The following is a 26,114-nucleotide window of genomic DNA, read 5'->3' on the forward strand; positions in this document are numbered from 1 at the left end:
AATCAACATTTCACACACATTAATATTCATTCACTATTAGGAATACTTGTTTGCGTTTGTATGCATAAAATGAAGAGTTTTGAACTATTCCCCCGACCTACACTGACGCACACTGACCGATAGAGGGCGCAGGAGGATAATTTGCTATTTTGACGTAATTTCTAACCGAAGAAGAAGAAGTGGTGGGAAATTTGACATTGCGGGAAAGTTTGCTAACACACCAAAGAAGCTAGAGTTTTAAACTTGGACATGGACCGCTACGTTTTGGTTTTATCCTTTAGCCAAGGTGATGACCACTTGACTGGCGATCATAAGTGTAAGTCTTAGTTTCTTACAGACTTATACACTTCTATAAAGTCAGAGCTGTTGAACCTTGTTTAGCTAACCAGCTGTCTACAGTTTTCATGAGTTTATGCATTTCATCAACCAACGTCTGTAGGTTTTCATTAACACTGTGACGCAGAAAATCTGTGGTTGGATTTCAACTGACTATCATGTTTTGTCCAGTATTTTATGATTGTGAAGTAGTTTCAAGATGTAGTAGTGTAAATTAAGACGTGAATCGTCGATGTGTGATAATAGTAATAAATCCAGCAATTAAAAGTTAAAGCCGTTTTTTTTACAAGTCAGTTATCTAGCTGCTTTTTATATGACATTTCTGTTACAAGAAGAGTAGTGATGGGAAGGAATGTGCACATCTACTTGAACTTTTTAATTAAGAAGTAAACAAAAAAAAATATCTTTAGTGAAACATTGTTTTTCTCCATCTAAATATCAGAAATGTGTCTTTACTTTAGCTAAGTTTACAACACACGACACAATATTTTAATAATTAATAATTTGCTCTGTGCTACTAAGATAAGTATATTTATTTAAGCAGGACTGTGTCAAATAAACCAACATTATAGTTTTAAGAACTTGACGGCGTTTTGTGACTGTTTCTAGGTCTGGAGCCATTAAATGATATCTATAAAAGACTCTTGGAGATTTCAGCTCAGGAGTCAGCAAAAGGGATTTCTGAGTTTCCAGGTAAAACAATTGATAAATGTGACTGAGATTGCTTTACACATGTACTGTGTTTACACCACAATCTCTCTTGTTTCCTCAGCTTGTTCCCTTAGTGGCAGCCCAGCTACTACACGGTGGTACTTTGCTGTACAGGTGTGCCGAGGAGCGACACAAGTGAGAAAATCAGAACAGTCAAAAACAATTTTGGTGATATTTTTCAAATTACCATTCTGGTGTTTAACTAGGGAATGAATCACAAAGTTAATGCACGTTTATTTTGTGATTTAGGTGTTTGACTCAAGCTTTCAAAGATGAGTTTCATCTTTAAATCTCTAACCCATTTTTTTAGTTTTGCAGCTCTGATTGGGAAGAGTTGGGAACAAACTATCAGAGAACAGACTCTGAGGAGGAGAGCCTTACTACCCCCGAAGAATGTCTGACCTCTCTTAGTAACCAGGAGGCAGCAGATGACGTGCCACCTCTGGCAGAGTAAGGGCTGATTTTGTTTTTTGTACTTGTACCTTCTCCTTGAGTTTACATTTAGAACTCATTCATAAAACAAATCTGTGTATTAAACTTGTACCTATGATTATATCATTGCCCTAACCTTTACCCTAGACAAAATGATCTTAAGGTAAATTTTGTGTATTTTTCAAAAAATATTAAAGAGCACAGTAAGTATAAAGTAATTTATCTTTGTCGAGCAGGCTGTTAGAAGAGGCTGCAGACGGACTTCATCAGCTGACGGATAAGCTGCCTCCGCCAGGTAATTCAGAACGCAGCAGTCCTCCTCCCTGTGTTTTTGATTTTTCTTTTTTCACGCTATTGTTTAGAGTTTCTATATCATTACAATATGTATGTATGCACATGCATACATACACATATATATGTGTATGTATGCACACATATGCATATGTGCATGCACACACGCATTTGTATCAGTATATATATATATATATATATAGCTAAAAGCTGCCAATCACGAGGAATCTAAACCTCCCTCTTCAAGTTGTAGTCATACAGACGGTGTTATAGTAATTAGACTCAAACATTTGGACTTGAAAGAGGTTTGAAAAATTGCAGTTTCTTTTGAAGTAATGCGGGTGCTTCTCTGGTCTATCGTCAATGTAAAACTGAGCTAAAATGCTAAGCTATCAGTTTACTGGTCTGTCTATGCTCTGATCTCCACCTATGGATATTGATATGACTAAAAATAAGAACAAGATCCAAGATTCATGCCACCAAGAATGGCTACCTTGGTTTTCAGGGCTGGGGTCTGCTTCAGTCTGTGGTTTTTTTTTTTATTTTACAGTTATTATATTACTTTGTAATAAAAGTTATTACAAAGTTTTTGTAATAAAAGTTATTACAGAGTTCTGAAAAGAAGACACATCTTTTTGACTGTCATTTAACTCTTTCTTAGGAAAAGCCTTGCTGGATGTTCTGCTGCTGGCCTCAGCTGAGCCGTCCCCTTCAGCTAAAGACCTGCTGCCTCTGCTGGGAGCCCTGAAACACATGGCCTGCTGGCAGGCTGCAAAGATCAACATTGTCACACAGAACATTAGTGGGTGAGAAGGCAGCAATTACACAAAACATAAGATTATTCATTCTAAGTGACAAAGACATTAGACCAGTACAGAATGTGCAAATTTATGTCTACAAAAATGTTGATTTACGAATTGGTTTCTTGCAAATAAATTGTGTCTCAGATTCACCACTAGGGGGAGTTAGATGAGTAAAAATGAGCAAGCTTAGTCAATTGTTAGATCTAAAGTATGTTCAGTGTATGTATAAATATGAGCTCGTTGACAAAATGCCAATTCAAACCTTCAAAAATCAACCTGAATCAGGCTTTGAGATATAAAACTCAACTTAATGAGGAAGCTTTGCTTCCTTTCTTCCAGGTGGGAAAAGGTAGCATCCTCTCTGAGTGCACAACTACTGGAGCCTGCTAAACTGTTCAACTGCATCAACTACAGGGAACTGTGGAGAGGAGGCCTGGTTATCAGAGAAAAGAAGGTGAGGACTGGGATTTTTCTATCCAGTTTGTCAGAAAACAACCATGTATTTTTGGGAGGAATATGTAGAGATGACTGAAATTAATGATTTAAAGAAGAAGCAGAACTTCAGAGAAAACCTGACCTACTGGTTCATTTTTAAATAGTCTCAAAAGAAAACAGTTGTTTCTATATAATTGTCACTTCTTTTTGTCTCTTTTCAACTTTTAATGACTGTTGACTAACTACTAATACTTCATAATTATTTCATTTAGAGGTCTTCCAAAAATAAATCAGCAATAGTGAAATAATATGGATGCAAACACATACACAGTGCATAACAAAACTTTTTCCTCCCATAGTTTTAAGAGAAGAATATTAATAACGTTAAACAGTAAAGAAATGTCTCTTTGTAAATAATGTATCTCATGTTTTTCTTGTTTTTGGGATTTAAGGGAACTTTACTGTGTTTTGGCCAAAACAACATAACTATGATGAACAGTAGAGTGGGTGGTAGACATTCAGACCTCTGGTGGTGGTACCCAAAAGGGACGTCTCATTAAAGAAGAGGAAGAGGGTTTTTTTTTTTTTGGATGATGTTTGCACATCTCGGCAATTTTATGTTGGTAGTTTTTCACACACAGGAATATATGGACTCTTTGAAAAACATGTGCACCAAAAAGAACACTAAAGAGAACAAGAAACAACAAATCCATAAGTTATTTTCATAAGCCTGAAGAAAATACAAGCTCAAAGATTTCTTGGTCTTAGTTTACTAGAAAATGTAATCTTTTGTTGTAAACTATGCTCAATGTGAGTGTGGTTTTAATGGTCCAGGCATCGGGAAGTCATGAGTAATTGAGTAATTAATTATAGACTGCAAGGATTGATTGGGTGGTTTTTGCATTGGTTCTAACAGAGAAGAGAATCTACACTATGGTAAAAGATTTTTTAAAATGTTTCTTCTCTTTTGTCACACCTAAAAGTTTCAGTTTTTAAAATAAATTTTAACTTCAGAAAGAAGCTATTTAACCTAATCGAAAATGCAACACAGATGGATATTTCTGCTAATATTTGTATGAGATTGAATTTATTTTAAATGTGGAATTTGTAAGAAATTTGCACTGTAAACATATAGGTTGTTACGTCTAGTCTTAATTAAATTGCATCTCTCTATATGAATTCCAGTTTCTAGGCTTGAATTATGCCTCCATTTTTGTTGATGTATCCTTTAATATCACATTATTCATGTCGTCAGACCAGCCTGGAGAGTAAAGTTTTACACTTTTTTGTCTCTCCCTTGGGTGGGTGGAGGGGGAGGGCAGTGGTCTTTTACTGCTGTTGAATGAATGGACCAATCACTGCAGGTCATCGGTAGGTCATGGGAAATATCTTGGTGTTGCCAACTCTATGCTGGCAGCACTGACTGCCTGGCCCGGGCCAATGCAGCCTAGCAGAATTACTCACTGAGGATCACGCTAAACAAAGCTTAGGGGAACGGACATTTTTGCTTCATTGAGGCACAACATGTTTAGGAGCTGTTTTTGTCTGCAAGCTGTGTCTTTAGGACTTGTAGCTCAAGTTTTTTTCTTTTTTTTTTTCTTTTTTTTTAATCTACTGTATAAAAAATTTACAGCATAAATGAAATGTTTTTTTTTAGCAGAAGAGATAAAGTATATAGCCACCAACTGCCTGGAGCATTTAACCAGCCTCAAATGCTGTGCGAATTTTTTACAACAGCAGACATGCAACCAAACTCTGTGTCAAGAGGATTGCACCTGTCCCCTCCAGGTTCACTTGCACACTAAAATGTTTGTATATCAAAACATTTTTCGTGTTTATGGTAAAACCCCTAATCTACATGCTTTAAAAACTAGGAGTTTGCTGATTGCAGGTTAACTAACAGACACATTTTTTTTGTCTGAAATGTCACTAAATAAAGCAAGAAAGTCGTCAAGTTGGCAGCGGGGGTTGGTGACTATTGTTGACTGCAGACATGACCTGGTGGGCCGGTCTATCAGTCAAACCTCTCTAAGGGGACAGCAGGGGACAATGGTTGATTTTTTTTTTTTATGGCTTTCCTGAGGTTGATGAGATCAGAGGATAAGAGCTGTTTCACAATCTGCCGATCACCAATCTTCCAAAATTAAGGAAATTGGTGTCGATGAGTCAATGCACCCCTATTAAAAACTATGTAACTTTCAAGTGTATGAAGATTAAGTAAAAATTACATTATTGCAAAGTCTACACTGGCATCATGACTGTTTCCTTATTAACTCACTGATCTATGAGGTTGCAGGCGCTGGAGTATTCCTTTCTCCTGTGGTATGTTGTCCGAACTTCATTCGGACAACATACCGAATGGTGTTTCTCTGAAATTTACTGTCATGTAGCTTGATTTTTTTTAAATTTTTTTTTTAAAAGCATTGCTCTGTTATTGTAAGAGGACTTTTTAGTTTCTAAAGGCCATAGCACAACCTTCTGAGAGAAGAGAGCTCAAGGTTTCTTTTAACACCTCCAACAGCCTTGTGATGGTTACATAATAAGTCACAGATCTGAAATGCTTGGCAGTGTTCTTGGTCCTTGGAGTTAAATAATGGTCCTCACTTGTTAAATTTTAAACAAAGAAATCTGCACTGTGTATAATGAAACTCTCTGAACTTTTTTTTTTAAATTTTTTTAAAGTTTACTCAATCCAATTTTCTATAAAGGATTTTTTAATGCACTTGAGGACTCTTGAGTTTCATGAACCAGGGTTTGATGGGAAAATGTGACAAGTGAATCCGCCACTGATTCATGGTACGCAATTCATCCACAAAATGGCAAGGATCACAGTTTGACTCTACTGTTAATAGGGAATATTTACAGCCATAAAGACTTTGAGAAGTCAGGGACTGGGTAAATAAACATCTGAGAGTGATCTGGAGCGCCTGGCACTCTGATGTTCTTTTACCCCAGCTTGTTGTGGGGAATGGGTCTCTGTGGAAAGGGCTTGTTTACTATCGAAACCTTAAGAAATTATGAAATATGTGCCTTGGAGGCTGGAGGGTCACCTTTTGAGTCTTTAGTGTCCACTCAGATTGTCTTTCAAAAATGTCCATGAACTAGTGTCAGTCAGTGTAACATCGCTGATGGTTACCAGGATTTTGGACAGTATTGTAACATCAGCAGTACCGCTCACTTGTCAGGGTTTAAATTGCTATATATGATTCATCCATATCCCATGGTGCTGGTTACTCCATTGCATGCAGGAGAGGATTTTTTTTTTTTTTTTTTTTGCCTCTGCTGAGGCAAGCATCCTGCTTCTCCTTCACTGGAGTGACCTTTTCTGAGTCGCTGCCTTCAGAAGTAAGTGGGCTCCAGCTGCCACTTGCTAAAAGGTACACAGTTGGAGAGAGGAGAACACAGAAGAAGTCTCTAAAGAAAGCTCATTTCAAAAGGAACAACACTGCCTCAGTGCCTTGTGCTGCAGCTCGTGTTTCTCTATGAACCGGTGTTGGTATCTGTAACAAACTGCCATGTGGTAGTTGCATAACATGGCTTTTTTTTTTCCAGCAAATGCTGCGTAACAAGCACTTGCTAAAAAAGACAATTTAGAGGAAAGTCAGTAACAATAAAGGATTACGTTCATGTGGTTTGTGTAGAACAGCAATTAATTACTAGCGGCCGCTGTGCTTGCTAAGAGAGCTTGTTAGTGATTTAATATTTTCTTCCTTCCCGTGTGTGTTTGCCTCAGTATGCATCAGAACTTCGCTTTGATGGCTTTTCCCTGCGCTCTCCTGCGCGTCGGATATCAGACTCGGTTCTCTTCCAGGCTCCCACCACGGATCACAAAGTAAACTCTGAGGCAAGTCTCTCAAAACCAATTTTTTTTTGTGTCCCTGACCTTTTTAACACTGATGATTGTTTTTTTTTTTTTTTTTTTTTTTTTTGCTTTAGATTAAAAATGCATTAAGTCCTGAACTTACTTTGAGCTTTGTTTTCGTGAATACATTTTAATACCATGGAGTCTTTGTTGTTGCTTCTGTCCTTGTGTGTTAATCTGAAGCCTGGGGAAAGTTTTGGCTAAATGGAGGAGCAGAGCGATTGAATTCTTGTTCTGTCTGTTCCTAGGAACCCCATTTGGCCTCGTCTTACCTCCCAGGTGTTTAGTAGAATGGAGACTATGCACTCTTCTCTCCTAATGGTTTCTGATGGCTGCAAGGAGATGAGGTCAAAATGGTCACTTTCTTGCTGGCCTTTAATCGCATAGCGGAACCTGTAACATTCAGGCAATTGAAGCGAATCGATTTTATCAAAAAAAAAAAAAAAAAAAGTGCTGACCTCTTTTCTTCCTCATGACCATTCAGCTAGAAAATTACATTTTTATTATATACATTCAGTTCTGTTGTTCATGGGGTCTGAAGAAGGAACTTTTTCTTCATCACCTTTGTTCACTCTGTCAGGTTTTCTGCTTTTGACATTTTTTTCCGACCTGTGTTTTTGTTTTGACTATTAAAAGCGAGTAAATAATAATTTTCTTGCATTTAAAATGTTAATTTAAGTGATTATGGTGATTTCTCATGGTTGAAACACTGAGGCTGAATCCAGCTAGTATTATTTATTTATGAAAAAGAAAAAAAACATCATTGTGCTGCACTTGCCATAATATTCTAACAATTACCAAATATCGACAGAGTTACCTTTGCCATAGATGAATGCCAGATCCGTGCAATGTCCAGTCGTAACGTGAAAAGCAGTTGTTTGTGGTAGTTGTTAGAAAACAGAGAAATACATAAACATTTTTGCTTCTCATTAAAGTTCAACACTTATCCACGTTTCAATTTGCCACGGCAGCAGCCACCGTTTTAGACATGAACTGTGTCTGCAGAGACTTGGTCAAACTCATTAAGCAGAACCATTACTGCTGTAGTTTATGACCGTTATGTTCCTAATGTTTGTCTGTGGACAATATGCACTCATAAAGAGCTTTGTTTGCACAGTTTGTTTTTGTATCACAATGTGTTTTGCAACAATTGCATTACTATGCCTGGTACAGTGCAGTAATGGTCTTACTATAAAGATTACTCTGTTTAATTGTTGGTACTTATTAAAGAGGACTTTTCCCAAGGAACTCAAAAGTAATGTTTGGCTTTTTTTTTTATGGGCATTGCAAGGTGATCTTTCTGTTTTATTAATTAGACCATCAATAACTAAACATTACTTCTATGTGAGTGTTATTTAGGGAAATTTTGCAAGTATTAATTTGTACATCCCTGTTTATTTTATTGGTTCCCTGTTGCGATAGCATGTCTGTGTGTGTCTGTCCTAATTTTTAAAATGGCTCCAAAGTTTAGATGTGTCTCGGCGTTTGTTGTGTGTGTGTGCAGCTTATTTACTTGTCCACAGGGAGTAAAACAGAAAGCATATGTCTGTGATCTCATCAGACTCATGTACAGAGAAACAGATGGCAAAGATTGTTTTGGCATGAAAACAAAAATAAAAGAGCGATGACAACAATCATACCTCAGCACCACTGGGAAAATGACTTAAAATAACCTGCACACAAGCACTCGCATACAGGTTTGTTAGCTGTACTGGGGGAAGAGGTGTTTTTGCTTCCATTTTTCTATAACTGAGCTCATGATGATTTGTCCTGTGGACCCGCCTCCTGCTGGAGGTTCAGGGTGGATTGAGGCACAGCTGAAGGTACGAGGCCTTGGCAAGTTGAATTGGACTGAATTGAATGCACATCCCTTGCCACTGCTCTGCGTACTATCTGCTGTGGTTTTATTTATCTGATATTTTAGATGTGGATACTTTATTTTTAAAAAAAACTTTCTTGTATGTGGATTTTTTTATTTACATATTTTGCTCTCACTCATCCTCTGTCTGCTTTGGTTCTGCAGGTCTTCCATTATTATGCTCCAGTTTTAGACCTGGTTCAGGTGGTTGGTCTGTCAGAACTGCCCACCTTTCTGATGTCCAACACTCACTTTGAGTTGTATCCTTCCTAATGCATCTGCCTATGCGCACGTGTGTGTTTAAGAATAAAAGGAAAATTGGTAATATTTAATTTCCCCGTGCATTTATGGAAAAGGTCAGCACACTCTTTTTCAATTATAAAATTTCACACATCAAGACTAAAAAAATACTATGCTCTCCTAATGAGGCAAAAAGATAAAAGTAATCAGAGCCAAATATAATAATTACTTAATTATAATACACTGTGGTAGTCATTTAAAAAATAAGCTTGAACTGAAACACATAAAAAAAAGGAAAAAAAAACATTTTTCATCCATGTTGTGCTTTGGAATGGTTTCAATTCAAAAAATACAAAAGGGTTATTGAAGAACAAGTCAAATGATATGCATATTAAATGCCTCTTGTTAAAATAAATCACAGTTACGTCTGAGTAGGTCTGTTTTCTGTTGCCTGTATTTTGCGTTTTTCCTTTACAACAAATAAAAAGAGGCCTTTCTGGGAAGTCGGTGAAAGCTAAGCTTCTCTTGGACCAGCTGAGCACTCTCCGTGGAAAGGTACTGATCTGTGCTGTTTACACACATAAGATCTTTTCAAATATTTTAATATTCAACCTTGTAACTTAATTAAATCCAGTCAAGTCTTTCACAAACCTTTTGTGAATAGCAGGATTAAATCGAGGAGACACGTTTTTCATGCTATTTGAAGGACTGAGGTTTTTGGGCGATCTCATGTTTATTTGGTCTTTCTCCCAGGTTGGAGCTTTGTTCAGCCTATCCTGTACGATTACACCCATCACCCAGCCTCCAGCCAGTCAGCTAAGCTCCCAGCGCTGGAAAGAGAGTTTATCCCGCACACCAAAGTCCTTTCTTGGTATGATTTTGCATTTTTAAGCTGTGAAATAAATTACTTGCAGCCCCTGAGATGTGGCCTGTCAACTTCTGAAATCAACTGCATCTGCACTGAATTATTGAGGTACTTTGTTAGGAATGAAGCCTCCGAGGGTGATATAAAGAATTATTGTGGAAAATAAAACAAAAATGCTGGGCACATCGAAAAAACAGAGAAAGGCATGAAATAAATGATTACCTTCACCTCGAGTACATTTACATTCATACAGTAAATTGAACATGGATGATGTATTTTGTGTGCTTAGATCCTCAAAGAAAAGGATTTATTATTAAGAGTACAAAAGTTGAAATGACCTATTCAAGAACTGAAAACGAGCTCCTCCAAAGCAGGCATTGCTGTGTGAAACAAACTGAACCAAGAAGAAAAATGAAACATTTTTGTTGTTTTTTTTTTTAATCTATACTTTGACTCTCTATATATCATCTTGTCCTGCAGTGCCCGATGTTGAGGTGAAAGGTGAAGGTGCAGTCTACTTCCTGCTGGTCCAGGGAGCGGACGATGTCGGCTCTGGTACCTGCAGGGTCAGGTTGATCCATTCACACAGTCAACTTAACGGAGCTGCTGCCATGGCAACCCTCTCCAGCTTGCTAAGGGAGAAGCCTATTTCATCAGGTATTTTATACGATAAGACTGCCGTGTTTTTGTGTCAGGAATATTTACTGAAATCTTGACCTTTGTATCTATTTTTATTTCATGCACTGAGACTTTGTGCCCAGGGAACAAACTGTGTCCTGGTGGGTTAGATTGGCTGTGCAGACGGGTCTAATAACCTATTTTGTAAATGCACCTTATTTGTTTCAGAGCGGTTGTAAATCATTTGAATTCATTAGTTGAGCAGATGGTTTGTTGGTCAAGTCTTTGAATGAGTCTCGACCAAGTCTCATTCAAATGAAAATGTGTTTCATTTTAATCCTTGATTCCACTAAGACCTTCCCCGCATATTTGTACAAAAGCTACTCTCTAAATGCGGCTGAATAATTAAATTTTTTTCTGTTTTACAGATTAAAAATCATTGCTGTCTTAACAACGAAAGGTTTATTGCAAAAAAAATTCTCAAAAAAACCCCAAAATAACAAAAAAAAACCCCTTTGTTCAGAGCAGGAAGAAGCAGTTTTATTTATTTTTTTTTTTATCATTCACCAAGCATGAAATATCTTGCAACAGGGCTATAAATTGATGTAATGACTCCTTTGTCTCTCTTTGAATTTTTAAATATTAATCTGGCTGGTCTAAAGTGTCATTATGATCTCTACCTGTTGTTCTTGTTCTTTTTTTTATTGCTGTATTATAATTACATATATCTTTTCATTGTTTTGCTATTTAATGGCTTAGGCCATTAAAATCTATGGTTTTCCCTTAATAGGCTTCCAGAGGATTAAGTGAACAAATCAAGCATGTCCCAGTTTTACAAGCTCATTTAAACTTATTCTACCGTCTCAATTTTTTGATATTTCAGGATATACATTTCTTTCTATTACTTTAAATTTTGCTTTTGTTGTAACTATACGGGAGCATTAAGGAGCCTTTTTGTCATGATGGATCATAATTATCATGATTCTGTGTGAGAGAGACCAGTCTGTGTCAAACAGCCCTGCAGTTAAACAGGATTTTAATTTTATTTCAAATTAAAGTCAACATGTTTACTGAGTGAGAAATTAGCTACCTTCAGCATTTTCTGTAAACAAAAACATATTGCATGATTCAGTGAATAAAGATTACGTTGATGGTGAAAATATATTGCCAGTCTACTTGCTGAATCATGCAATTAGAAGAAGGGTTTAATAGCTGTAATAAAAATAAAGATTTTGCCACTGATTATTGAGAAAAACCAATAAATATGTTTTCTTCACTTACCCGGAACTTCAAATCTTCTTTGATAGATGTCAGCCTCTCTACTTCTTGGTTGAATAAAATTAATTTTAAATTTGAATCTGACTATCAGCATCTTCTGATTCCAAAAAAAAAGAACAAAAAAAGAAACATTTAAAATTGAGCCATCAACTTCCTGTGCTGAAGAGTTGCCCTGTCCTCATATATAATGAGTATTTTATCAATGTTTGCAGATGAATGAATATCAGGTAGTCATTTGTTTAATGCGTTGTTCCAAACTCCTAACCTTTATTAAAGTGGAAACACCATGGTTGCAGAAGCTGACGGTTGTGCTCACCCTCTTGCCTGTATTGCAGTAAACTGAACTTTAATACTGTTGGACTCCACAGATTCACTTTATTAAACCCACATGTCCCCATTTTTCTGTCTCCTTTCTCCTCCTCTTGTCTCTCAAAGCACAAGTTAGTCGTGCTTGTCTGTTATTATTTTTGTCATTTTTGACAGTATAATATTAAAAAGGGGTAAATAAGAATTATTCAGTGAGAATTTGTGGGAGTGAGAAGTAGAAGAGTGACGCTTACGAGAAATGGAGTTGTTGTGGATGGATGGCTGAGTTTGGCTATAAGTATCTAGAGAAGTGGACATGTAAGAAAGTCCTTTGGCTGAAAGTTTCTCATCTTTCTCTTTGGCTTTACATGAGATTTCAGCCCTGCTGTGAGGTGTCCTCTAGTGAGTTGGTGCTGTTGCTAACATTTTATGCAACCTTGAAGACACTGTCTTTTGTAGTTAAAAAGCTTTAAGATGCAAAGTGAAGCCACAGAAGGTGCCCTTTATATTAAAGAAGTATTTTGTTGTTTGGATAAGCTGACTCTTAGGTCACTTCAGTCACCGCTCCATTTTTGCAATGACTTGTGGCCGATTTACCATTTACAGGTTCAGCTTTCCTGGTATCTGTTAATATCTGCTATATATTTTTTTATCCATTTGACATAATGTCCCCAAACGGCGTATAATTTGGCCTCTTTGTTTCCACATTAAAACTCAAATGTAAAAGTTAAACCAACCACCTGGAGTGCAACGTGGCTAAGCACTGAAATGGCCAGAACAACAGGCTCCATAGGAATTTAAATTACATTTTTAGTGTCCAATTGCTTCTGGGCTCAATTATTTTAAAACATCTCACTGATTTTGAAAGTAGAACCAGTGCAATCACAAGTTTGAAGTGTGACATTGACCTCCAAATTCATCAGACTTAAATCCAATCAAATGAGTATCTTGGACCAATCCATGGAGGCCAGGCCTCGAAACGTGAAAGATCTGCCACTAAAATCTTGTCAGACAGAATATCACACCTTCAGGTGGAGCCTTAAGTTACTACTGAGCAGGGGTCATAATGCTACGCCTAATTTATCCTTAATTCTTGTCTGTATGGCATTAAACATTTCCTCATCTGACAAGATTGTGGTTTTTCAGTATCAGGTCAACTCGTCCAACACAAATGAAATACACCTTTACATACTGTCGAAGACATAAATCCAGACATCTAACAAAATATAATCCGCCTTTTTAATTATGTTAACAATGAAAAGAGTAATCTGCAGTTGCATCTGTTATTTCATCCCTTTTTCTTTAATTTCCTCTCTTTTGATCAGGAGAGGCCGACAGCAACTTCCTCCATCCTTTGTTGTGTTTCCGAGGAGATTCTCTACCGAGGAGGGAAAGAAAGGTGGCCCAGGTTCAGGTGCTGGTTCTCAAAGAATATCTTAGTAAGTGAAACAGAAGATGATAAATCAAGAAGGAAAAACTGAAAATTTGTTTTATGCAGTTACGATTACAAGACATTGTGATCGTTGGGTGGCATTTGTGTAAAACTGTTGTATAAAATTTTAAAACAGCCCTGAGCAGAGTGTAACTTTCTGAGAGATTACTACACTTTTATTTCTTTAGACATGGCATCAAATAGTAAAATAGCATGTGGGCCAGCTGCAGAAGTTCAGCAGTTTCCTGGGAAGTTCTTTTGATTATTGTGAAGTGTGTGAGTTAAGTGTGCTCCCAATGATTGATGAGCCCTTTTGTGCTCTTCGGCGTGTCTCTGCAGCGTGTGTGTGTGTGTGTGTGTGGTCACTGTACCAGCTGAGGCTTGTGTGTTTCTAGAGCTTCATTTATCATTCTCTTTATGTTTCACCAGCTCTCTGTTAACCGTGAAACTTCAAAAATCGCAGAAAAGCCTACGTCGTGGACTGTGCAACTTAATAGAACCAAATAGATTGTTTGATTAAAATACAGTCCAAACCTTACTGTTTTAAAAGACCTTCCTCTTTAATGTGGTTGTATTGGTCAGATTTTTTTTTCTTTTTATGCTTTAGCAAGCTTATACCAGGTGATTACGTTTTCTTCGACAGAACTATTATCAATAGAATTGAAATGATTTTTCTAGCCTGATAGGAACAAAGGCTATGTCACACTGTGTGAGAGAAGGGTTTTACTTTTATGCTACAACAAAGAAGAAGATTATATTAGGAGTGCACCGACTGCAGTTTTCTGCCCATTGACTGATTTGTGATTGGCCTTTTAAAAAGCCTGAGCTACTGATTCCAATTTTGGCGGATACATTGTTTTTGTCTGAAAAGTCACTAAATGTAATTCCAAAGTCACTAAATTAGCAACAGTGGGGGAGATTGCTGATTTTCAGACCTTTGCGGACGTAGATAAGATTGTTTTCACAAGTAAGTATCGGCCGATCACCAGATATTTTGGAAATCAGGGCCAGTTTATTTGTGCATCCCTAGATTATTACTATGTGGATATCATAAACCATTTTTACAATGTTATATTATCTGTGATCATAATTAGCATTACCAGAGAAGGTAGACCCTGATCGTTTTTTTTTTCAGATTTCCACACGTCTACCAATATTTCCTAATTTAACTTGAACTATAGAAGTTAGTTTGAAAGGACAAAACGGATCAACTATTCTGTAACGCATTCAACCTTTCTGAACTCTAATTTTTTGAAAGTAAGAGCCTGAATGCATTTTGACATTTTATGATTGAATTTTTAAACAGTTCACTGCTATTGAAAATGGCTAACTTTACCTTCTTTGTCCAGTAACTATTTTCACACCAAACACTGTGACTGTTAGTGCGACGTATTATTAGCTCTCAGCTTTGATGTCTTCACTAGCCAGAAGTTGGTAGCAACCATTTTCAGGTGGCTGCTTGTCATGAACACAATCTAACATGTTGCCAAAAGAAAATCCTGCCTCTGTTTATTTGTAACCAGGGCAGAAAGGAGAAACGTCAGCTTCGTGTTCGGTGCCCGTCAATGACTTGAAGGCCTTATTGAATCTTGCCAGGGAGCAGTACCTCAAGATGTTTGACTCCATTCTTCCAACCGCTGAAAAATGTCTGACAAATGAGCAGCCTGCAGAACGTACAGGTACGAAGCAAGAAAATCCCACAAACGAGGCAGCTCAACATTTTGCTTTGACACAGAATTCACACCTGCACATATTTTCTCTCTCTCTCTTTTTTTTTTATCTCGCTGTGTTTTAAATGCTGTTTTTCGTTTTGTCTGATTGCCTTCAACAGTTTTTCCAGTTTAACAAAGAAATGTTTTATGATAACATTCAATGAAAGCTATTCGTCTCTGAATAAGATTTATCGCCTTCTTTCGAATTCAGTTTCTTCAGTTTGCTTTTTTCCACTAGAAAACAGAAAGTCCAACCCACTGCTTGCTAGAAAAAGATGCATTACTTGTGGCTGCTCATTGTTTAGCACATCGGTCTTCACAACATGTAGCCTCATTGGGTGACCATTTCAGAAAGCAGTAGCTTATGATTTGCAAATGAACCGTATTGAAAGGAAGTAAAGCTAAATGTGTGCGGCGAAGGTAGCAGCAGTTCTAGCTTTAGGGCTTGTAGACCCAGATGTCAAGCAGCTTTCATGTCATAAATGCTTTAATATCAGTTGGAAATGAGTTTCCACTTTATTGTCCATCATTATTTTCATAGTTTAATCATCTTTGCTTGGAGGTTGAGGCTTTAGCTCAGCATGTGCAGTAACATTAATAGAAATTGTCGCAGCTGAGCAATTACTTGATTTATTATCTCCCATAAAGTGCACATTATTGTGTATTGTATATTCTGTATTTTTGTGCCACTTGCATAAATACAGTGCTCCCGAACATTACACAAAAGAAGCACTTGCAAAAAAAAAAAAAAAAAAATCAGGAACTTCGTTGATGAGCTGCTGACAGCATGTCTACCGGGCAACTCTGTTTATTTACCTGTAAATCCCTTTTCATCCTCCGTTCAAAGGAGCTGTGGGTTGATAAACTTTTAGGGCAAAGCGTCATCTCTTCATGCAGAAAACACTTTTCTCCCTCAGGCCATCGCTGCGCATGCGATGTTCATTCCAGCCGTTTTGTCAGCAGCGTCGACTGCCTGTCCCGTTTACCGTTACCTATGCTCCTCTTGTCCAAACGCAAGGAAATGTGCAGAGTTGGTAATATTTAGCTCGTGTTCATTCCTTCAGACTCCCATTCTGCCAGAAGCTCTGTGTGTTGACATGTATCAGGGGAAAGTTCAGATAACTCTTGTAATCCATCACGCAGCTCTTGTTGCTTACATTATGCAGCTTACGGCACCGTAGCTCTGTCTGCTTATCATGCACCAGCTTTTGCTCCTTAAAACTGCTTTCATGATCTGTGGGTTTCTCTTCACCTCTAATATATAATGCCACATGCCTGCATGATGTCTTGCTGATTCTTTATGACAGCAGGACTTTTGTTCCTTGTAAGGAGCTGTGAATTTTATTTTCCCTGCATATGCATCTAAAAAAATGATAGATATTCCTCGCTTCTCCTCTCTCTAGTCATGCGCTTCTGTACGCTCGAACGTTTGGGGTGAGAGCAGAATGACTTACCAAGAGAACACCTGAGGTTTTGGTTTATGGAGGTTAAAATGAAGCCAAGCGCGGAGCCGCGGCATACAGTTTATCATAGTGGAACAGCAAACTTTTTTACTGAGGTTACATATGATAGATGGAATCAAAATAACCAATTATTGTAAAGCTAAAAGAAAGTTATATAAGGTTTCCCAGGATATCTGAATCATGTGTGTGGTGTCCATTTATATTTTGACCTTTTCATTGACTTCAGAAATCATCTGTTCTCTGTAAATTCATCTGTTCTGGAAAGGCCTCAGAGGTTTATTAGAGAACATTAGAGCTTCAAGAAGACTAAGAAACACAGCAGACAAGTGTGGAGAAGTTTGAAACAGAAGTTAGCTTACGAGATAACGCACCGAAAGCTTTGGACGTCTAATGGAGGCAGATCGAAGGAAAAGCTTTTAAAGGCTGCAAACAATTGAAGCTCGGGTTGGAAGATGAGCCAAAACCTAAGACTTGTTTTGTCTAGTTTTTAAATCCAGCTCTAAACTGTATTATTTTTATTCCAGAGTTACAGACTGTCTCCCAACAACCATCTGATTGGCCTGAGAGAACCGTCCTTCACAATATAGAAAACCTGCAGAGAAAACGGCAGAGGAAGAGGTGAGCAAGGTTTTCCCAGTCGGTTTCCTCCAGAGCCGGCTTTTAATTCTTAGAATAAAGGTATTCATCATTCTTATATTTGTGTGTCTCTTAGGCTTGGTCTGCTGGGCCCCGGCTCCACTGAAAGCCTCCTGGGCCCTAAAGACAGCCAGAGGGGCTCATCTGCTTTACTAGATGCCAAAGAACTTCTAAAGCACTTCACATCTGATGGCTTGCCCACAGGGGAGTTACAACCGCTGGCTATAAGCAGAGGGTAGGTTCTAGGGGTTCTGTTTGTGATGGGGTTTTTTCCCCTGACTTGGTGCAAAGCATCTCTAAGTTGAACACCAAGAGTGAAGCTTTAACATCAGCTGTCTGAGATATTCATATGGAAACAGATTTTTTTTGGTTAGTTTTTACATTTGAGAAACTTTATTTTGTGTTTTTGAAGACTTCTCACAGAATTACCACCCACTTGGTGTTTATTCTGGTGCCCAGCACCACTTCAGGTCCTGGGACAAAGAAAAGAACATAACTTATTATTTTCTTTCAATTCCACAAGGGTAGCAGAGAAAAAGTTTCCCAGTCAACAGGTTCATCCACTTGACTGCTGAAGGTAGTTGGTGGTACAGGATTGAAATGGATTGAATATAAATGTTTGCCACACTACTCACAGGGTCTTTGGCGAGTTTTGGTGGGCAGAGCGTCATCATTATTTGTGAAAATTGAGTTTAATCAAAATATTATGAAGGTCTTTTGATTTTCTGCCTACTCTTGTGTCTCTCTCTCTCTATGTCTGCTGCTCCCTCTCTTCTCTTTCCCAACAGTAATAACATGTTCCAGTTGTCACCAGACCTCTCTCCCAGGACAATCAGCAGGATGCCCTTCAGCGTCGCCTCTTCAGCTCATTACCATGGCATAGAGTCAGTTTCTATAAAGCCCTCATTGCTCTTTCATGACAGCAACTTCTAAAGGATTAAACGTGATGAGGCTCCGATTTAGAGCTGGCTGTCTCTGTTTGCATAGATTCTGCCTGGATAAGCAGCGATCCCTGGACAGAGACCAGGCTTTTGTGCGCCTCCAGTCCCGTCTGATTCGCTACGAGACCCAGACGACCTGCTCCAAGGAGCCCTGTGCTCTCCCCTTTGCCCTCAGCCCCGCCCCCTCACCTGCTGTCATGTCAGAACCAGGAAGTGTTCCCGATGGAGAGACCCTGCAGAACAGTGAAGTAGCGCAGCTGAAAAGGAGGTCCTGGGACACTGACGTAGCTGGAGGTTATCCTCGCAAAAGGTTTGATGTTTTATGTTCCTCTTGTGAGGAATGCGAGTTGATTTAGTAAAACTAAGGAGAAGTACATCATCATTTAAGGTTTGTTCCTCTCTGTGTTCATCAAGGCTGGTGAAGTCGGAGAGCAGCGATTCGCTGTGTTCGCAGAGCAGCGGCAGCAGCGGCACACATTCCGCCATCAGGTCTCTACGGCAACAAGCAAACAGATCCCAGTCCGCCTCCTCCTGTACGAACCTCTCCTCAGCAACAAGACGCCCGTCAGGTAGGACAAGAACATTTGGAGCGGAAAAGAGTTGAAAGAAACGAGGGACCCCGCTGTGTCACAACTCTTCTCTAAAATTTGTTTTGCTGTTTCAGAGTGGAAGTAGCTTTTATGCCTTCACGTTAACGCTTCCATTCTAACTCTGCAGGCTTAGCGACTCTGCCATGTCCAGAGAGACCGAAACCCCAGCAGCAGAAGGTCGTTCAGGGACAAGCAGAGGACAAATCGTCCAAAGAGTCTCGCTCCCAGAAACACAACAGGGTGAGTGATGCATGCCGCGTTATGCTGGTTAGTTTGCCTTTGTGCAACATGGCAGCGTTCCTTTACCAATATTTGTCTTAATCCTTAATTTGGAAGTTATACTGATTTTTTTTTTTTTTTTTAACACTTTATACTTTACAAAATCACTTCTGATTTCATTCAGGATCTTTATCCAACTGTGTCCAAGTTAATTTATTAGCTTGTCGGGGGGAGTTTTGCTTCCCCTTATTCTACATTGTTTAATGTACAAGTAGCAACAAAGCTGCCCCACAGCATGATGCTCCCACCACTATGTTTGACAACTTGTACAATTTTCTTAACTTTGAAAGCTTGACCTTCAGTACTCCAAGCACACTTTGTACAGGACTGCTTCTCACTCCATGCAGATTTAAAACCTATTTCACTGTGCAGAAGGACACCAGTGTTCCAGTATTTTCCATTTTTCAGATTTGAGCCTTGCTCTTCGTTGCTGGATTATTCATCCTAATTAGTTTCTTTTAATCTCAGGGAGACTATTTGTGTTCCATGTTTGAAACATGGTTGTTCCTGTGTTTAAAAGCCCAGGCAGACCAAGGAGACTAACTACTTTATATGAGCTTCACAAATTCAATTATGCTAGGCTATAAAAAGCTTGAAATTTCTCTTCATCTTTCTAAAGGACATTTATTCATAGGGGTGTATGCATCAGTGTGTATTTTTCTATGTGTAGATTAAAATAAATCCTCAGTAAATTTCTACCTTTTCTTGTTTTTAAAAATTGTTGAATGCAGTTTAACTATTGACCCTTGTAGAAAGAAAATGTTATATATATTTTTAATGTGCCAATCATGCCTTTGATAATTATATATAAACTGTAGAAAAAGGACAAACATCTCGGAGCGATATCCTTACTTTCACAAGTGTTTTCTACCAAAGTAGCGGGGAAAATTATTGGCCACACTGAAACAGAGACACGCTTCTTTTCTCTCAAAGCAAACATAATATTTTTTAACAAAAAGAAAAATACAATGCCAATCTGCCATTTAATAGAAAAAAAAAATCTATATACTGACAAATGTCCTTTGTGACAAAAACATCTCAAAAGTAAAAGGAAAAAAAAAACCCTGGTGTTTTTATACAACTTTTGTATTGATACTCATTAAAACTCTTACTGCTTTTCATTTTTCTCTCATTGTTGTCAAAACAGCAGATGCTCACTGTGAAAGATGGGCTTTTATACGTTCTTCTAAATACTGCTCACATTTATATATTTATTCACGCCATGTGAATCTTTTAAATTATTGAACTATGTAAGATGACATAAGTAATGCATACTGTTCCTTTATGAACTTTTAAACAGCTGACACTTGCTGCCATGCAGGAGCTGAGCCTGCAGCTTGATATCTTGAATTTTTTTATTGTTTCTATCTCGAGTCTTTCAACGTTAAGATTTGCTCTCCCCATAAAATCTCCACAGTATTTACACAATTCTTTTTTTTTTTTTTTTTTTTACAAAACTCTGTAAACAGCTGAATATTCCACCCCCACCCAACCACCACCAGTTCTAGTGGCAGATGGATACACAATCAAACCCACCGTCTGTCTGTCTGCTACAGATGAGAGCCATGCAACGGCTCCAGCAAAAATAAATATTTTATATTCTGCACGATTCACATTGACTGTGTGGGTTGCATTGTAATGCTGCGGCTTATTCACTTTTTAAAAAAAACAACTTTACTATCACCTACTCCCTGCCTCCGCAGCCACACACAGAGTTTCGCCCCTCATCCATGGGATTCACACTCAGAAATCCACGCAGGACTCGGCATGGAGTCACAGGCCCAACATTCGGCGCGCGCTCCGCCTCCCGACCTTCACTCGTTTTGATTTCCGATTACTATGCAAACTCGCTTAACGTCCGAACCCGAGTGAAGAGGAGAACAGTTGGCTCTATTCAGAAACAATGATCGCTCTCTTTATTCAGGACAGAGATTAAACGCTGCCTTTCCACTCCTCCAGAGACTGAGAAGCACTGATAATTTCTCACAATAATTTATGGCGCTTCCTCAGAACCGTCGCTGTGACAAGATTAAAGGCGGATCCATTTATTTCAGGAATGTGTTTTTTTTTGTTTTTTTTTTCCCCTGTCAGGCCACTGCCAGTGAAATATTTCCATGTTTGTACCTGCAAGCTCTCTCTGTGAATGTAGAAGGCGAGTAATTATGTAAGAGCGTCAACCCCTCCCCTCCGTCCCCCCAACAGTAAAGACACTTTGACTTTCACTGTTTTTAAAAGGAAAACTATGCTAAAATTAGTCTCTGTGAACTGAGTTTGCATTAGGTGGTTGGGGGATAAACAGAACTACTTTTTATGTTCCCACAGATGTACTAATACAAAACTATGTGTTCCTCCTCAGATGCTGCAGGAGATTGTAGCTAAAACGCTCAAACACCATGGGATCGCTGTCGAGCATGAGTGCTTTGAGGCCTGCAGCAAAAGACTGTTTGATATCTCCAAGTTCTATCTCAAGGTTTGTCTCATTAATGCCCTCACCATGCCATTGTTAACCTTTTATTTATCACTAGTTATTTTTGTCTGGCTCTGTAATTTCAATTCTCGTTTCAGATTTTTTTTTTTTTTTTTTTTTATTAAATAATTTTTCTTCTGTCTTTTTGCTTGCAGTTTTGTATTACCTTCTTATTAAAGTAATACAATGTTAAAAAAAAATCAAAATATATGAAAATAAATGTTTTTTTTTTTTGGAAATTCAAGGACCTCCCAGGTTCTTACCAGTGCATTTGTGCAAAAGAAAAAAAACTCTCCCAGAGCTGGATTGCACACTCCTCAAAAATTGTGATTTGTGTGTATGTTACAGAAGAAATGAAATGTTTTTATGTTTTTTTTTCCACATCAAAAAACGAGAGACTTTTAACCCTAAAACTGACTTTTGATGGGCTACGAAGTTGGTACGGTGAAAACTGAAGTTAGAATATAGCATTCATTAAAAAAAAGAAAAGAAAAGAAAAATTGGAACAAATATGTTATCTAACATTTCTTTTGCAGTTTTTAAAAGGACCCAGGTGTAACAAAAGCACATTTTTCTAAAACTGTCAGTCTTTGGTGGCTAACACTGACATTTTAAGATTTGAAAATGAAAGGATTATGTGACTACTAATGTTTATGATGACATTCCTAAAAAATTTAAATAATGTTCATCATCAAGCTGTGTGGTTTTGAAATCGCTGGCCTTTACTTTAGGCTTAGACTGAGCTAGAATAACATTACCTTCAATAAATGTTTCCTCTTTTAATATGTTTGTATCTTCCCAGGATCTGAAGACGTCTCGGGGTCTGCATGAAGAAATGAAGAAAGCAGCCAGCAGCAACGTCAAACAGGTAACGCCATCGTCCACCTGTTTGGTTTTCTTTTCACAATTCCCATCCCGCTGACTTGTTTGCTGTCTCTGTTTTGTAGGTTGTTGACTGGGTGTTGGAGAAAAGCTCAAAGAAAGGGAGGTGATCATCAATAATGAGCGCCGCAAAGACGTTTTAATTGATGTTCGCTGAGGTTTCGCCTCAGTGAGCAGCTTTTCTTACATTTCAACACACTCGTGAAAGTGATTGATGTTTTAAACTTTTGATTGATTTTAGATTAAGCTCAGTTAATTAACTTAATCCTTTTATTTGATTTTCTTGCCTTTTTTGCTTTCCAAAAAACTTTTCAAAGAAAACCCTTTTTAAACTTGTATACTTTCGTGTTTAAACCTACTGATATACTCTCAAGCCGAAAAAAAAATCAAAAATAAAACAAAGCAGAGCCACCCTGCTAAGAGGCCAGCCTGGCTGGCGGTGAGGGGGATGCACATTGGTTTGTTGTTTTCTGTTATTTTAGTCTTAAATTAACTTTGCTCCTAAACACACCAGTAATTTTCTTTGCATATATTTCATTTTTTTAAAAACGCAATAAATGTATTTTATCTTTAGTGCACATTTTGTTATATTGTGGGAAAGGAGGTATGGCTGTGTGACAAAGATATTAGGGCGTGTTATATTTACGAAGTGCATTTTCTATTATATTAAATGACCAGATCTGAAAACTTTCAACCCAATAAGGACGTTATATTTATTTTCACAGCATAAACAAAGTCTTGAGCATCTCGGGTCATATCTCTCCTGTTTCTGTTGGGATTACATCGCATCTGCAAGGAACAAAATATTACATCAATACAGCAATTTTCAAACCTACACTATTTAGTATACTCTATATATATAGTATAAATAGTTGTTTTTTTGTGATTCTTGATCTTTGTAATTTCCTATTTTAGTAATACAAAATACAGTTACGCTTCCAAAGAAATAGAGGTTTTTGATTTTAACGTGACAAAAGTGAACAAGTTTAAAGGACATGAATACTTTGATTATTGACCGTAGACACTGAAGAGACATCAGTGGTGACGGTCTCTTGTGGACTCGGGTTTACAAAGTTTGTAATAAAATCTAGAAACAAAGTTATATTGCATAACACGTTAAATCTTAACTACAAGCACTAAAAATATTACTACGTTGTTACTTTGCAATAGCCTTTTATTATTTTACAGAGCAGGCATCAAGAAGTTCATATTTTACTAAACGTTAGTCAGAACTTATCTGAAAGAGCATGGGTTTGTCTGAACTAAAGTTATTGCGTCGTCACGCATGAACACTGAGCTCAGTCTAATTTAGCGAGTTGATCCTGAAGGCCAAAATCTCTAGCGTAACAATCAGCTCTAACCTTAACTGCTGTTGAGTGTCTCTTCGCTAAATATCTCTTTTCCTGATCAGCTGATATCTATGGATCGACGTCAAAGCTGTGTCATTGCAAGGTTCTGTAAAGATAAATTTGGTGTTTGTTTTGCAGAAAAGACCTTGAGTCAAACTCTGGGCATGTGTGAAAACAAATTGCACTATCTCCCTGTATTCAAGATATTCAAATAGACCAGCAACATTGTCTTTACGAAGGAGGAGATGCTGAATGGTGGCTTTTTTCGATAGTGGTAGCACGAGCTCAGCTTGGCAGCAACGAGACTAAATTATTTTAAAAAGTTACTCTTTATCGGTTCCAGAGGAGGAGGAAAAAAAAAATCATCACTCGAGTTCAAGGTTGGTTTTTCTTGTGGAGAAACAACTCGACTGTTAGAAGCCTGAATCATTCACGGATGGGTTCTGCAGGGCACATTAAGTGAATACAGAGAACATGAAATGAGTTGGCTGTCTGTTGTTGTTGCATGTAAAACATATGCTATTAATTCTTGTTCCGAGGGCTTGAAGATGAAAGAAAAGATGAGAGGGGTCACCTCATTTGTGAGCTGCTTCCTTAGAAAACCTCAAGCTGTTTTAGCTGGAGTAACGTTTGTCTCACTGAAGGCCATTCTTCAAAATGCAACTCTACAAAGATTCATCTTCTCTCCGTGTTATCAGTAGTAGAGCGTGTGCCTTTTTCTATGGGACATGTAAGACTACAGCTTATACATTACCGTCAGCGCTGTGGACAATTGCATATGCAGGACCAAAAGCGATCACACCACCTGAACCTTTCCACAATTTGTCATGTTACAGTCCCAAACTTCAGTGTATTTATTGGGATTTTTTCTGACTAGTAGTGTGCAATCGTAACGTGGAAGAAAAATTACACATGGCTTCTCAATATTTCACCTCACACGTTGCGAGGTGAAATATTTAGTCTGTTACCCTTACTTGAATTGATACAGAAGCTTTTTAACTCGGGTGTAAAGCGGCAAGGAAACGCCTAAAACATGCAGGACATGTGGGTCCTGAAGACCTCCAGTTTATATCAAAGCCTTCTTATGTTTAAATGTTCCAAAGTTCACACCTAAATCTGGTTTCGCAATTCCAGCAATGCTAACTGAGTTTGAGCTGTTTTGTAGGGGATTAGTTGCATTAGTGGATCGTATTTATGGGCACTGGAGAAAAAGTGTCTGAACTGTCAAATAAAATCCCAATAAAGCAACATGAAGTTTGTGGCTTTGATTCAGCAAAGAAAAAATAATAATGCTACGCAAGAATACTTTTGCAGCAGACGTGTGTTGGCCTGTTTGCTACAGTTGGGACAAACAAAATCTCAAAGCTTGAGAAATCAAATTACTAAAAAAGAAAAAAAAAATCTGTACAGTAAATTACCTGTCTGATAGCTTTAGTGTGACGAATTTGCAACTGGAGGACTTTATTTGAACGCTTACCTGCACATACACTGAGGTAATCTCAAAGGAGGTTCCTTGTCCCTCCGCTGTCTCTTATCGGTCCAAGCGGTCAAAGGAACCGAACAGCGGCACCCCTGGAGGATGTGCAGAGGACTCTTCAAAACTCACTTGCAGTTCAAGTAGAGTATGCTGCGCTCTTTTGGAGACATCCTCCAGGACCTCCTACACCGTGTGTACAGACGCAGCATTTTTTTTTTCCTTTGTTGCTACAAACACATCCCCCTCAACCATAAGTCTCAGCAGACAGTAACAATTCATCCATGGCTGATGGATGACATAAAATCCGACTGCTGACGCCAACAGGATACGAGGAGGAAGTGTGTGCTCACTATAAACTGAGCTCATTTAGGCAGTAAAAAGCCATTTGTAATGGACTCGGTGTGGCAGGAACTTAAACAGACACTGTCACTTCCTATACAGTAATTAATAGGACATGCTGCAGTCTTCAGGCAAGCTTGATGTTTAACCTCATGTATAGAAATCTCTCTCAGAGCGGTGAAGAGTTCGGTTTACCTGACCTGGAGCTGTGACAAGCAGCAAAATGAAAGGAAGAACTCCCATGAGGAAGGGAAACTCACAGAACCCTGCAACTGTGCATTTTCTCCAACAGTAATTAGTGCAGAACAGACTACAAAGCTGCTATAGCCAAAGTGTGTGTCACCCCGGTACATGTCTGTGTGCTTCGTTTTGTCTCGGCATTGGTAGGTGGCTAATTTGAGCGAGAGCGTCAGTGTGTGACGGCGCTTGTTTTGGTGGGAAAGGCAGTGATGCAAAAAAAACAAATATCGCCAAATGTTTCATGAGACTCGATGAAAGTGGGGAAGTCTTTA

The 26,114-nt window shown here is 38.2% G+C and overlaps 1 protein-coding gene across 1 annotated transcript; it reads left to right on the forward strand.

The window, feature by feature from the left end:
• Nucleotides 1–82: 82 nt before the first annotated feature.
• Nucleotides 83–23,139, forward strand: mtbp (MDM2 binding protein). Its single transcript, XM_015010153.2, has 23 exons — nucleotides 83–316; nucleotides 946–1,029; nucleotides 1,109–1,182; nucleotides 1,358–1,497; nucleotides 1,716–1,774; nucleotides 2,432–2,576; nucleotides 2,913–3,027; nucleotides 6,742–6,852; nucleotides 8,894–8,988; nucleotides 9,457–9,523; nucleotides 9,722–9,839; nucleotides 10,314–10,490; nucleotides 13,361–13,474; nucleotides 14,991–15,146; nucleotides 17,167–17,260; nucleotides 17,355–17,513; nucleotides 18,067–18,162; nucleotides 18,266–18,529; nucleotides 18,634–18,788; nucleotides 18,937–19,049; nucleotides 21,445–21,558; nucleotides 22,358–22,423; nucleotides 22,503–23,139. The coding sequence occupies exons 1-23, from the start codon at nucleotides 250–252 to the stop codon at nucleotides 22,545–22,547; spliced, it is 2,628 nt and encodes an 875-aa protein (XP_014865639.2). The 5' UTR covers nucleotides 83–249; the 3' UTR covers nucleotides 22,548–23,139.
• The last annotated feature ends 2,975 nt before the right edge of the window (nucleotides 23,140–26,114 follow it).

This window comes from Poecilia mexicana, unplaced genomic scaffold (genome assembly GCF_051168715.1).
Source record: "Poecilia mexicana isolate PSO_F unplaced genomic scaffold, ASM5116871v1 scaffold_16, whole genome shotgun sequence".
In the NCBI taxonomy this organism is placed as follows: Eukaryota; Metazoa; Chordata; class Actinopteri; order Cyprinodontiformes; family Poeciliidae; genus Poecilia; species Poecilia mexicana.

What these genes read in the sequence shown, in the direction of transcription:
- mtbp (XM_015010153.2), top strand. Translation starts at nt 250, where the DNA reads ATGGACCGCTACGTTTTGGTTTTATCCTTTAGCCAAGGTGATGACCAC. An exon ending in CACACCAAAGTCCTTTCTTG is followed by an intron (nt 9,840 to 10,313) that starts GTATGATTTTGC and finishes CTTGTCCTGCAG; the next exon opens with TGCCCGATGTTGAGGTGAAA. An exon ending in GGAGGTTATCCTCGCAAAAG is followed by an intron (nt 18,530 to 18,633) that starts GTTTGATGTTTT and finishes GTGTTCATCAAG; the next exon opens with GCTGGTGAAGTCGGAGAGCA.